Source organism: Pygoscelis adeliae, unplaced genomic scaffold (genome assembly GCF_000699105.1).
Source record: "Pygoscelis adeliae isolate BGI_AS28 unplaced genomic scaffold, ASM69910v1 Scaffold21, whole genome shotgun sequence".
NCBI lineage: Eukaryota > Metazoa > Chordata > Aves > Sphenisciformes > Spheniscidae > Pygoscelis > Pygoscelis adeliae.
In genome coordinates, this window is record NW_008824243.1 from 2,053,903 (window position 1) to 2,068,805 (window position 14,903).

Genomic DNA, 14,903 nt, shown 5'->3' on the forward strand with positions numbered 1-14,903 from the left:
ACCCCGTGGAAGGGACCCACGCTGGAGCAGTTTGTGAAGAACTGCACGCAAAGAAAGGACTCACATTGGAGAAGTTTGTGGGGGACTGTCTCCCATGGGAGGGACCCCACGCTAGAGCAGGGGAAGAGTGTGAGGAGTCCTCCCCCTGAGGAGGAAGGAGCAGCAGAGATAATGTGTGATGAACTGACCACAACCCCCATTCCCCATCTCCCTGTGATGCTGGTGGGGAGGAGGTAGAGAACTGGGGAGTAAAGTTAAGTCCAGGAAGAAGGGAGGGGTGGGGGGGAAGGTGTTTTAAGATTTAGTTTTTATTTCTCATCATCCTACTCTGATTTTGATTGGCAATAAATTAAATTAATTTCCCTGAGTTGAGTCTGTTTTGCCCGTGACGGTAATTGGTGAGTGATCTCTCCCTGTCCTTATCTTGACCCACGAGCCTTTTGTTATATTTTCTCTCCCCTGTCCAGCTGAGGAGGGGGAGTGGCTTTGGTGGGCACCTGGTGTCCAGCCAGGGTCAACCCACCACACTCAGTTTTTAAAAGTCTACTCAAATTTGTATTTACTATTCTGCAGCCTGGAATTCAACAAGGTCTATGGTGAAATATGGTGATTTTTTTTCTTCAATTTCTAAAAGGAAACTTCACCCACTGTATAAGATACTCTGGACTCGGTAAGATGGCCCCCATCAGCCACCTCTAAGGAGCCTCAAAATGAAACAGAACCTGGTTTGGGACTTTGGAAATGAAAGAATGCCTCCTTGTTCTGAGGAGCTTGCTTAGCGTGAGTTTTTAATGTCTTCAAAAAGTGTTAAATCTAACCCATTTCAGCTAGTCTGATCTGCTGCTAAATGCAGTATCAGTATTTTGGCTGTTAGAAAACATATCATAGAAATAAAATTAAGTACAAAAATAATCAAAATGCCTTTTTTTTGTTTAGAATTGTTTTACTGATGCAACATTGTACATGCTGTATTATTACAGTGACTTCCATTGTGGTACTACTAAGATGTAGTGACCATCTATTAGGACTAAAACTACTTGTTTAAGATATTATAAAAGTTTTGGGCATACACCTAGTATGTAATCAGTAACACTGTATAGATTTTACTGAATTTAATGTTGCTTTATAATATAATTAAAACTGAATATCTGACATCTTCACAAGTCCTTCTTACCCATGTCCTAATTATATAGCTACAGCTCTGGAAAAACCAGCAGATCTTTATATGGAAATCATCTAGCAGACTGGGTAGAATCACTATCTAAAAGCAAGTACAGAAATGCAATGGAAATTCATATTTTCTCATCACAGGTATTATAAATTCACTTTATAGAGAAACACAACATTTCAACATCTAGCAAGAAGTGACAACCTTGTCCTTGCTCTTACTACTACAAAGTGAAAAGAAGAACCAAATGAAGCATGTACCAGCATAGTAATGTCTTGTTTTAAAATTCAGTGCATCTTTTAAACTTTAAAGGATAAAATGAATGTACTACTGTATATCAATCTGGCATACTTTTTTTCTAATTCCCACATTTTCTATCAATGTTTCTTGGATAAACAAATAATGAAGAAACAATGAAGCAGCTAATAATTACTAGCAATACTGAAAGGATAAAGAAACATTAATTCTTTCATGCATAACTGTTAAAATCTGTCAAGATTTCATGTCACTTGTAAAATTTGTGTGACCAAAAACTCAGCTCAACAGTGTTGAGCCATGAAATGAAACCTTAGAGAATTCTTTTTGCAAGTGGCAATGAACAACCTCACTGAAAGGATCTTTCAGCCAGCTGCTTTAATGTAGTTAGCCAACTTCCCAGTTTAAAGACAGTCTCTGCCAACAAAAAGATATCACTTTCATGCCTGAGTCAAACAAAATATGTAATGAACAAAAGTTTTGTTTATTGTTAATCTTAGCTGTTTTTTGGGTTTACTTTTACCATTCTCAAGCAGCCAACAGGATTTGTTTTAGATAACAGATTTGTTTAAATTGCGGCAGTTTGGGAAAAGCAGAAAACATTAAAAAATAAATTGTGGCTATACAAAAGAAAGCATAAAGGTGACACTAATGAGATGCATACTGTCTATTATACAAGAAACTTTTGATCTGAAACATAACAGCTGTCTCTGTGTACTTTAAAAAAAATGTAGCAATTAAATTAATAATCACTGAGTTTTGACTTGGCAGTTTTCAGGTAAAGCTATTTATCTTTAACTCTCTCTTCCCAAGAAAAAGCCCAAATTTAGAAATAATGAACAAATAAATGTGCTTCCAAAACTTTAATGAATACAATGTGATTTTGAAACAACATTAATTAGGGTACGATATAAAACCTGGAGAACTGACAGAATCACAGATTGGAAGGGACCTCTTGAGATCATCTAATCCAACGCCTCTGCTCAAGCAACCTGCTAGAGCAGGTTGCCCAGAACCGTGTCCAGTCGGGTTTTGAGTATCTTCACAGATGGAGACTCTACAGCCCCTCTAGGCAACCTGTTCCAGAGTTTACCGCCCTCACAGTAAGAATTGTCTTCTTGCCTTCAGACTGAATTTCCTGTTTTTCAATTTGGGCCCACTCTTGTCCTGTCAGAGGGCACTACAAAGAAAGTCTGTCTCCTTCTTCATTCCCTCCCATGAGTTATCTATAGACATTGACAAGATCCCCCTGAGAGCCTTCTCTTCTCCAGCTTAAACAGTCCTAGCTCCCTCAGCCTCTCCTCATAGGAGAGATGCTCCAGTCCCTTCATCATCATTGTGGCCCTTTGCTGGACTTGCTCAAGTAAGTCTGCACCTTTCCTGTACTAGGGGACCCAGAACTGGACACAGTATTCCAGTTGAACTGTGAATAGTGCATTTACTCTGCAAAATATGGTCATAACTTTGAAATTAAATTTGTAATGGCTATTTACAGAGCAAATAAGGTTTCACAGGTAGCAAAATTAATATCAGGTGAATGAATGTAACGAGGCAAAACGATGCAATGACAGTGTTCTCTTTGGATAGTAAATGCCAAAGATGAGGGTAGACAGGGAAGCCAGAGGAAGGGCAGGATCTAAGCCAACATAACTTCAGGGAGAGAACAAGAGAGTAGCTATGATCATCAAACTCTGAGATCTGGATGTTACTTCAAATTGGGAAATGTTATTTTCTTCCTCTTGTTCTCCTTAGAGGAAGGTATTTGTGATGGAACAACTGTATTTTAATAGTGGTTAATGGTGACTAGAGTTTTCACTCAATGAACAAAGCTGATTAGAAGCAAGGTTTAAAGAAACCAGATAGCGTATGAGTTTGTCTTACAGATTATTGAGACATATTCAGAAGAAAAAAAAAAAAAGACCTTGCTTTGACTCAGAAAGAATGAAAGAGTAAAAGTAGGTCTCAGAGTCTTTCTGTGAGGAGACGGTCAGAATGAATGGGATTGGGTTATTTGTTTCAAGAAGTAGTAATAAACTGTTTAGATTAGGTGGAAAAAAAACCCAAACCCAAAGACTACTGGAGGACAAATCATCTTCATGCATGATTAGTAAATTTCAGTATGCTTTCCTTGTCTATTAAAAGAAATAAAATAATTTTTAACATCAAATTTTTAACTTTTATAATAAAGAGAAGAAAATTAGTTTCTGCTACTTAAAAGATAACACTGAAAGGAAAAACATTAAGATTAGTAACCAGGCATAAGAGTAACAAAGGAGATAACAAGGTACATATTAGTGAAAAGTAATGCCAGCTTTACTTGGCAGTAAATAGCAACATTGACTATTTACTTAAACATATAGTAAGTAAGCCAAAATACAATACCTGCTCAAAAGTTCAATGATATTCACTGTCAGAGCAATTTTATTTAACAGCACACTGTGCCTCAGCTTGCTTTTTTTCTAGTCATCACCAGTTTGAAGGATACTCAGCAGAAGAATGATATGTGATTCTGCAACAAACTGAGCCTGACTGCTTCCATGTATGTAACTCTGTAAAATAAAAATAAAAACCAATCCTCTTTAAAACAAATAAATCCATTGAAAATGGCACAATTGGATATGTGAGAATCAAAATAAAGCCTGTTTTGCAGAAAAAAATACAGACAGAAACAGCGACAAGTTAACAGCACAGTTTATGTATGTATGTTTAGTAAAAAGTGTTAAAAACAGCAATTTAGGCAAAGCACATATATACAGTGAATGTAATGTTTCATACACGAGTGCATTATGCTGGACTCTTTTTCACACTGCTGCTAGTGTGGAATAAAGAACATGCATTTATTTGCTCAGGAGATATAATTTTTGAAAAGGGAGGTGATGAAATCAAGGACAAGCCTCAGCACGGTTTTTACAAAAGTGAAAACTGAACCTTGCCTTTAAAAAATCATTCTACTTTAGTCTTACTCAGATTGAGTGAAGTTTCTTCACACTAAGTCTATTCTATCTGTCTCCAAGAAGGTACAATTGTGTCCATAAAAAATCCTAATTCATAAAATGTCTTGTTTATATGGAATTGTAGTAAATGCAATCACAGTTGTTAATTAGTAAAAGTAATAGTCTACTTTTTTCCTCCCAAATAATTATTGTTAATGGGCTCATTCTGTACATTTATTATCAAGAACATATAGCATATTATTCAGAAGTTGTTAGTGTGTATTGTTAACTAGCTATGATAGCAAAAAAGGAAGCAAAACTTTGAAGGACTGCAAACGCACAAAATGAGGGAGATTCTCTTCCTCTACTACATCAATTACAAACATCGAGTATAGCTTGTCATACTATTCTATGTGAAATTAAATATATCTATGTTCTCAAAGTATTATTTATATGTATTCTTCTTAGGCATAGATACAATTTTCACCCCAATTAAATAAAAAGAAAAATGCTCACTCCTATTAAGGTAAAGAAAAAGGAAACTTTTTGCTCTCCTTATGGATTCAGGATTTTGTTAGTTTGTCTATTTTTTAACTCATACGCTTTGCTTTAATTCATTTTACTCTGAATAATTCTGCCTGAATACCATCCTTGTAAAAATTCAGAACAATTCAGATTTTAAATACTCTGATGCTTCAGCATACAAAAGAATGCCTTCATCCACACTGGTTAGATTCTGGTTGATGCACTGTCAAAACATGCAGTTCATAAGATATGATAAAAGTTTTTACTCAGTAGATGGTTATCTATTGTTTTCAAAATTCCATTATGTTATTCTCATTCAAATAACCAATTCAAAGCTAAACTAGGCAAGAACTTCATGTATCTAAAGATTCCATCTCTCAAAGAAGACATCTTTTGTTTAACAAGATAAAAATCACTGATCTCATAAGAATATCTCATTACAGTATGATATGACGACGAGCCAATCTGTATTTCTTGATTTTTTGCAGGGCCCCTTCTGAATCTTACTAAGGCTATGTACACACACACATATGCAAAACAAAGGAAGGCAATAGGACTATTTCACACTAACAAAAATTAATAATTAAGTTAAAACACTTAATAGATTGTGTACTCTGACTCAGTTGTGACCACAGTCCTGCGAATAGTGACCCTCTGTCATTATTTCTCATGCAGCTAAAGCAATATATATATACGTAGGCATACATATACGCTCGCAGGATCTGGATTCAAGTGTGCCTAACAAATGGTAAACATCTATTTCTTCTCACAATCATAGCACCAAGTTATAGTCTAAAGCTTACAATGATTACAATATATACTTTATTTGTTAATACAATGTGAACTGAAATTAAAAACGGGCCTTTCATCAGAAAAGAGTAACAGGGTCTAGTAGCACTATTTAGTTATTAAGTACCTATATGCATTTATACATAATCCTTACTATTCTTTCTCTACACACATGCTAAATTGTGTAAAAATGCACATTGGGAACTAAAGAAATACACTCTATGTTGAAGAGATAACATTATTATCACCGATTAACAAAACTGGTTGTCACATGACTCCTAAGACTATAAATGCTTTCTGTGTTTGTAAAACATTTAGATGAGAGATGTCATTTTTATTGATATGCTTTACACTTTCTTAAAGGTAATTATTTTTCTCTTTCTCTTTATGGTAGCAATTTAATTCACCATAACACCATTGAAGGAACAGAATCCAAAATATGTACATAAACACATACATATGCAGAGACTATATAGAGAAATCATTCCTTTCCTCAAAATAGTTTACCGACATTCAATTGTTTAGCTTTTTCCTAATAGGGAGGAAGAGTCTCACCTCCAAAAAAAGTAAATTTTATGCTACTGCTTCTGATGACATAAATCTGTCCCACACTGGGGAGGAATCACATTTTAGGTGCTAGTCGTCATCACCCAGCATAGTAACTTTGTTTAAAAATATCACTAAAGTTCGTCTGACTTCTGGTTTCACTTGGGACTATCAAATAACTACAAAGAATTTTGTTAATGAAACAGGACAGTTTCATAACTATCTAGCTGTCAAACCCGTACATTGATGATGTTTTTAAAAATGCCAGCAAATATGCTCTCAACTCTGAAAATTTCAAGCATAATTTTTCATTAGTTATTCATACTTGAAAAATTGACTGAAAAATTCTCAATCTGAGGATGATTAGAGTTCGCAACAGGTAAACCCAGTTTGCAATGCTGTACATGTAGACTACTTAAACTGCAAAGCTGAAACAACACAAAGACTAAAAGCTCTAAAACTAATTAGATTATTAGTCCTGTCTACCTGAGAAGGCAAGTTTTTATATGTTACAGCAGTGGTATGGTGATTTGATCTAATCTGCTAGCAGGGTTGGTATCACAATGATATAAAAAGGCTATTGGAAAGACATTCTCAATCAGAAATCTTTGCTTGCCTGTTCGTTAAATTCCCAAATTAGATTTATTGCATGATGTAAAATATGTATATTTGTCTCAGGATTTTTTCACTTGAGGCTTTTCCTGGAGCTGTTTGAGAAGCTTTCAAGGTACGAAAGGCATCGCCAGACCAGTCTCTCAAAACATTAAGTCCTTAAGAAGACAAAATCATGAAAACAAAGATATTATTATCACTATTAATTAGGTGACAGATAGAGTCCTAGCTACCACCTGATACTCAGTATAAAGAAAAAACCGTGGACTAGATACAGTTTATTTGCAAATGCTGAAACTTGAACCAACCAAAACCAAACATACCGAAACCTGAAACAAACAAAACTTGCCTAGAAGACCTGAATCAGAGACTGTAATTTGAAAACTAGCTGATGAATATGAATTTCTGGCTAAATGTCTCATAGGGATTAATGTTGTAACTATATTTCTTTAAATGTGAGTTGCTAAAGGCATAGCCTTTAGCTTGCAAGGAAGTGGAAGTTCTTTGATTTAGTTCTGGAAACATTATGTGTACATTAAAAAGCTAGTAAGAGACAATCATTAACTACTGCTCTGTCCCCAGAGAGGGGACAGAAATGGATAAAAGCAAAGTGAGTAGCCACCTCAAATGAAAAAAACCAAGCTTCATCTTTATTTGAGAGGGCAAGAGATTTCAGGTTAACTTAGAGAGAGAGTACACTAGTTGAAAGGCAAGTTAGTTAAAATGGTAAATAAGGCAGATATTTACTGTCTGGTATTGTCTTAAAAAAAAATTCAAATAATTTCAGTTGATAACTTCTTTATTACAAATGTCCTTAGATAGATTATTATTTAAAGTTACCTACTAATAAATCTAACTGTGTGATCAATAAACTCCTCAAATTGCTTCTCCATGTCATTGTTCTCCAAATACTTGAAATGGCAGCATGGTGTGTGTCGTTCACAGCTGTGGGCCAGTCAGAGCGATGGTAGTGAAGAAGTGAAGAATGGGAGAGACTGTTCCAGTGATGAAGGATAACCGAAATAATTTGCATTCGACAATATAATGTGAATCACCTGAGTTTACAACAGTACCTCACCCCATTTCTAATGAGGAATGGATCATAACCACTTCACGAAGGAATTACAGGGTGTGTTTTTTCTGCAGTGAACTTTCAGATCTACATTCTAAACAGACAATAATCAGAGTAGAAGTTTTCAGAAGACAGAAGGCCCGTACTTAATGCAAAAATGATGGCAGCTGTTCTTGAAGAACGAATAGAGAGAACTGTGTGGCATTTGTCCTTGTGTCTGTCCCTACAGGTGTATGATGACACTGTGAGGCCACTCGAGACATAGATTATATTTGTACAGATACATCTTTATGCAAATGTACCCCCACACACCAGTTTTGTACACTGCAATAACCATTGACTCATGAAATTTTGAAATTCATGGCCATCTGTGGCTCATACTTACCTAAAATAGAATACATTTAAAGACAGTATTTTTTTAAGGAATTTTGACAAATTAGCCTTTCAACAGTCTGCAATCAGTTTTCGCCATACTTTTTTGTGGTTCCACAGCAGCTTTTAATTGGGTAAAGCTCTTGAAATTATATCCATATAACCAAAATAAAGGATCTGATCACGTGAGGTTTCTTTATTTTCATACTACTTCTTTCCCTCTATAAGATAGCTGAATGACCTACATGCAAGGTGCATATTCTCATGAAATTTTATTTGAGGGTACAAACTATTAAGGGACCGAGAAGTAAGATTTCTGGTTTTGCTATCTTTTCTACTTTTTGACACTAAATCCATTTAATATTTGCAAGCTCTGTGAAGTCTATCTGGCTGCAAATGCTCTAGGCAAATGCTTTAAATAAATTCATTAATAAACTCAGTATTTCCCTTTAATTTTAGAGGCATCAAGAGGGAGTACCATGTAAGATGCAAAGCTAAAGTCTGTCGGAAGAGATGCAACCACGGTTTGAGCAGAAGAGCTGTAAAGCCACACAATTACCGCAGCCACACAGTGGATGCAACAGCAAATGCCACGCTGGTGGGACTGATAGGGGAACCAAAGCATGAGTGACTCACACTTTGAACAACGGGTGCTATTCCAATTTTAACATTCTCCTATCACAGGTCTGGTTCCACAGAAGCAATTTGAGTTGCTAACTGAAATAATCATGTCCCCAAATCAGGCCATTTTCTTTGGCAGTGACAAACAATTGTTCAATGCATGCAAATTTCTACAAAGCTGTGTTAAATATTTATCTACTATTCGTTAACTCCTTAAATATTTAGTGTTATTGAACTGCAGATGGCACATATATATATAATCCCTCACTAGGATACTCAAGGATAACAACAATGTAATATATTTTTAAATTTCCCTAAATACAGCATATGCTCGTGATTTCCCTTCAAGAGTGATAGTTGTCATGGTTCAGTAAAATACTTAAGTGTAATCTGCACTCTTTCAAAATAAAACAAAGTAATTTGAAAGAAGGCCTCTCTGAGTTATATGTTAATTCTTAAGGCAATACAATTAACTTGTGGAGTACCCAATATCAAAATTGAAACGTGATTTCAGGTACTCCAGTACTGTTTCCTAAAATAAACCTAATGATGTTTATTTTTTAGAGTATGTGAATGACGGATGCTGGGGTGGAGGGACCGGATTAAATTGAGTTGGGCTTAGTAATAGCATACCATACAAAGCTACTTCGTGAAGTATTATCATTTTGGATAACTAAGAAAGAACTTGTCCTGAGTTTACAAGACGTGACACACATCTAAAAGTGTATTGGAAACCATGAAAAGCAGATAATTTTGATAATAATTACCCTTCTTAATGATAAGCTGAATTTGGATTGCATGTTGAGGAAACCTCTAGATGGAGACTACCCCCTGGAGGAGACAACAGGCCAAATTCAAGCTAATATATGTGGAAAGGGGTGAAGCAACACACTAGTTAACTGCCCCCAAAGAGAGTTACAAATTCCACACCAATAGGATAAATGCTATTAATTTGTCTTTCTTTACTACATGAAAATTCAGGGCAAAATTCATCATAGAGAGGAACATTATGGAAAGCCATGGATCACTTAATTATGATTAAGCCTTCAGAATAGCCTACTTCAATTAAAGTCCATCAATTTTGCCAAGAACATATATTAGCTATTAAGAATTTGTTCTTTTCTCTTGATTTAGAGGGGAAAAAAGGAGCCCACAACATTCTTTATCACATCAGTTTTATGTTTTCAAATTAATGTTCAGGAGTAGCATGACTTTCATCGGTATTTAAGTGTTTAAAAAGCAAAAGTTCTAGAACATTCTCTCACAATACCATTTATACACCTTAACCATTGTAAGTGTGAATTCAGAAGAAGGTTAAACAAGTTATGGAGAACAAATAGTTCATTCAGTAAATCAAACACTTCAAGACCAAACACCAAGATATATTAATTTAATGTGTTATTGCATGTTTTCATGATCATATGCATATTTCTCCAGACAAGTTTTTTTCCATGTTAACTATGTAACACTTCAAAAGCAGCACGCTACCCAGCAAGTTTTAGAATAAAATCTTACGCAGCTCAAAAAACCCTAGCGTTCAGACTCTTGACTCTTTTACACCTGTTTAAGTATTATGTTTTCTGAAGAACAGCATAGTTTCACATAGCTTCACTTGAAGCAATGCTCTCCAAATATGCTTATTTGATTACTACACAATAGTCTGTTCAGTTCATCCAGGCAGATCAGAGTTTTAACTTGCTTAAGAACCCAATAGGGGACTTCATATGAAGTTATTAGCCTAGGCAGGTCTGTGAAAATCTGAAAATAGAAACCTAATGTAATTCCCTGTTTTCTTTCCATCATAGGAGATACTATTATCTGCTGGGGATAGTACATGACAGTAGCCTATTTTCCCTGTAGCAGCCAGCCCTCAAAAGCCCTTATCATGACCACTGATGTGAAAAACATGAGATGATGCTGTTTTGGGCCCAAGTTGTTCACATGTGTGAGACTACCAACTCCTGGTAGTCTCACAACTACCAGGCTACCAACTTAGAATATCTGTTAGCGTATGGACACGACTTGCCAAAATCATTTTAAACCGTTTTTTTAGATGGGGGATGTAACGTGGGTATGAGTTTACTTTAAAGAACTTAACACCCAAACTGAGTAATTTATATTTATATATACTTCTGTATAATAATATATGAAGTAACATCTCAAAAGCTAAAGAAATACAAAATGTCTTGACTCCAGTTCATTTACTAAACAGCTCAGAAACCTCTGACTATTCTAATCACCTATTAATTTCCAACAGTTAGGATAATGTGCAAGTGTTTAATAGGGCAATTTCTTTTATTGTAGATATTCTTTTATTGTAGATACCCAGTTATAAAAGCGCATATCTGCAAATGATGCTTAACTGCTTCAAAATTTAATGTAGTATTAAACACAAATCTAAACTCACTTACTGCTAACAGAAATCCTGAATTAATGAATTTGTGTATCTGGCAAAATGAAGACCATATATGACTATAGGAAGAAATGTGCAGCCAGCTATTTAAGCCAGTAGTTTTTTCAGGGATCTTCATTTTATTTAACAATGAAACAGGAACATTTTAGTTTAGCACTAACCCACTTGAAAGAAACACTTTTTTTAGACGGTTATTAGCTCTATGAACATCTCCAACTCAAATATAAGCCAACAGAATGTCACTGGTAAAAATTTCATTTATTGTATTCCTAGCAAGCAATCACTCTAAGCTATGTCTCTACATGAAATCCAATCCAGCTCAGTTACAGGCCAATAAGACCAGGATTAAGAAAACAGCTAAGGTGCACACACAAAATGGTGAGAAATAGACAGAATTACTAGAGATGGTGACTATGTACTTTTAGTGATTTTGTTCAGCTTACACTCAAGCGCTTCACTGAAAAAGTAGTAGGATAATCTAGAAAATCAACATTGGGCCACACAAATAAAACTCCATGTATTTACACCTGTCTCAGCATCCGTGGTGTAACAGTTAGTGCAGGTGTTCAGACTCCCACTTACTAAAGATGACCATAAAACATATCAGCCACTTTTGATGGGAGAGTTTAATAGCTATGGACAAATTTTACCCTATTTAAGAAATATTTAATGTTGTTTTAAAAATTTATATAATACAGATACACATGACAATCTCATACAGACTCCCTAATTCACTCATATATCAATTCAATGAATATGAGTTACATCTTCCATGAGCTCACCGCTACGTTCACCGTTGTGCCAAACCAAACCAGAGTCCAGAGACAGCCGCCAGTTTCCACAGGACTGGCTGGCTGAAAGAGGCTGTGCTGGCTGCCTTCCACAAAGTCCATCTGGCACCCAGCACGGAATATGATCTGGGTTCCCAGCCCTAAAGCAGAAGTGGAGAAATGCTGCCTACTTTTGCAGACTAGCTGGCTGGAAAGGGTAGTTGGTATAATTTAAAATAGTATACAAATCCCAGTTTATGCTGGTGCTTTGGCTGTCCCTAGACAGTTTTTATAGCTGTACTGCATTATTTAGGGTGACTAGAAGTGCTGTCAAAGGAATTAGTTAGTAGAGGTGATCTCACAAATCCAGAAACTGCGAACACTCTGCTCAGCTATACAAAGGCTTTGATACAACCGGCTGAATAAGAATTTATTCTGAGGGACTCCTCCCACATTTATTAATTACTAAATAATAAGAAGACAGAAGATACAGCAATCCTGCGATGAATCATTACTTTGTGGGTTTCAGTAAAAAAATGGAATTTAACCTCTCATTAGGAATAAAACATTGCTACCCTTATAGCACTTAGTTACCTAATAGATTGGCATGCAACAAATCTCTTCCCTCTTAATGGGCATTACAACACACAGTACCCACATGAGAGACTTTAACAGAGATGAAGGTATGATTTCCAGGATCTCTGAAACAGCATTCTGGTAGTTTCGGGAAGTTTACATGACAGAGCTTAGCCTAGCTGCCTAAGGAAAGGAAATTTTTGCAACTGTGATGTTTTGATTAACAATGTGACAACTTTTTAATGCACTTAGAAAAGAGCAAAAAATCTCGGAGAAAACTGACATTCCTACACATTTCATTACAGCCAGAGAACCAAATCAGTGATTCTAATGAAAGAGAAGCTGCAATTGAAGTTCAACTGTTAATAGTTGTTTTGGAGTACGGACTGCTTGCTTAACACATGGAAGCCAAACTATACTACTTCTAACTAGGAAACAAAAGAGATTTTGAGATGTTTTTCATGAACAGCATTCCCCTAAAAATACAAACACATTGTTAACAAGAACTATTTTCTGAACTCTAAAATACCCCTGCACTTTTTGCCCTCATTCTGACACGAAAGACAATATGGGATATAGCTCACTGGTCATTTAGCTTTTTTTTTTTCTGTTTTAAAAAAATAATAGCCAAAGGTAAAATATTCACCTAGACACTGCCATATACCTATAATTACTTTCGATATAGGGATTAGGCAGCACTGATGACACAAGTCCAGACAATCAGGTAAGACCATGGTTAAATACCTTTACTTTTCCCCTTGGCAAGTTGTGGGGTGGGAACTCTTCTTCCCCACCCCATCTCCTGAATCCTTTTGTCCAAGATAGTGTGGAAGTATGATGATCTTCACACCATTGGTGTGCTGACAAAGACTAGTCATGGTGTAACACAGGGAAGATAGCTACCATATAGTAGACTCAAAGAAAGTTTTCCTTATAGATTATAGAGATGGAAGAGCTGAAATAGCCATCCAGCCAAGCTCATTTTGTTGCTGTTATCTAAATTATGGTTTAGAATCTCAGGCTTGTGAAGTGTCATATGATTGTAGATATCCAGAAAATATCTATACCTTTACGTTTCCCATTTCTTTTCTGGGTCTGTAGCAACATTTTCTTTTGACAAAGAAATTACAGCCATTTTGGATATAGCTTTCACCACAATAACCTATACCTTCGGGTAATATTTATGAACTCAGAGATGTTTTTAATTTCTTAGTCAGGACCTACAATATTTTGTCTTTTGAAATTTCAAAGTGTTCTTTCAATTGGTTTCCAAACTATGAAGCAAAAAAGATAGTTTGACCTGAATGCTAGTGCTGGAAGCAGAAGTGAAGAAAGAGAGGCTTTACTACGAAACTAACTCCAAAATAGACTTTGCTGAATTCAAACAACTGTGAAAAACACAAACAAAAAAGTTTACTTTGTAGCAGAAGCTAGGGGAGGTATAAACCCCAAATTACCCCAAAGCCACAATCCAATTAACAAAAACAGGAGAATACGAGAATAATCCTGTGTTTGATGTAGTTACCTACTCCAAGTAAATTGGATGCTGCCTCTAATTCAGCCACACAGAGTTCAGAAATATATATTAAGTTATTTCAACTACAGGTTTCACAGATGACCACTAACTGCAAGTTCCATAGTAGGTTAAGTCATTTTTTGGATTTGCAATAGCAGAGAAACTTGTCGAGTACAGGGAAAATATTTGTATATTTGGAATGCTGGTTTTTAAATGTTAATTAACTAGGAAGGTGAGACAAACTAGGCAGGCATGACCAGGCATGCAAAATTGAGCATGAAAAATTAGTCTATATGATTGAGTAGTTAGATACATGCCAGAGAGGAAAACCATGGTAGTCTTTCTTGCCAAAGTAATTTTTAGTACCATCTGAAGCACAGCCTGTACATCAATTTATGAACCTTAACACTTACTTTAGAAAGAGGTATCTGAGCAAACACTGTACAAACTAACAGATTCATGAATTAAAAAGTTTATTTCTTGAGTACAACTGTGGGTCTCTGATCCCCTTTCAAATTACACCTTTTTGTAAACACTGGATTATTCTTGAGAGGAGATTGACAACTAATTGGCAAAATACGAACACAAGGGAATGGAGCTACAGCTGCCAATAAGGGACAAGTCATACGTATAGTAATGTATTTGCTTTCAGTTATTTGTATTTCAGGATTTTTTTTTTATAGTAACAAAACCAAAATGCTACTTGTGTGAAAAGTAACTGTTTCAAATACTCTG

General features: G+C 35.7%; 1 protein-coding gene across 1 annotated transcript in view; it reads right to left on the minus strand.

The window, feature by feature from the left end:
• Positions 1–14,903, minus strand: part of TUSC3 (tumor suppressor candidate 3) — a 92,922-nt gene that overhangs the window by 22,236 nt on the left and 55,783 nt on the right. The window contains exon 6 of the mRNA XM_009335199.1: positions 3,909–3,972. Within this exon, the coding sequence (XP_009333474.1) occupies positions 3,909–3,972 (64 nt within the window). The remainder of the gene's footprint in view (positions 1–3,908; positions 3,973–14,903) is intronic.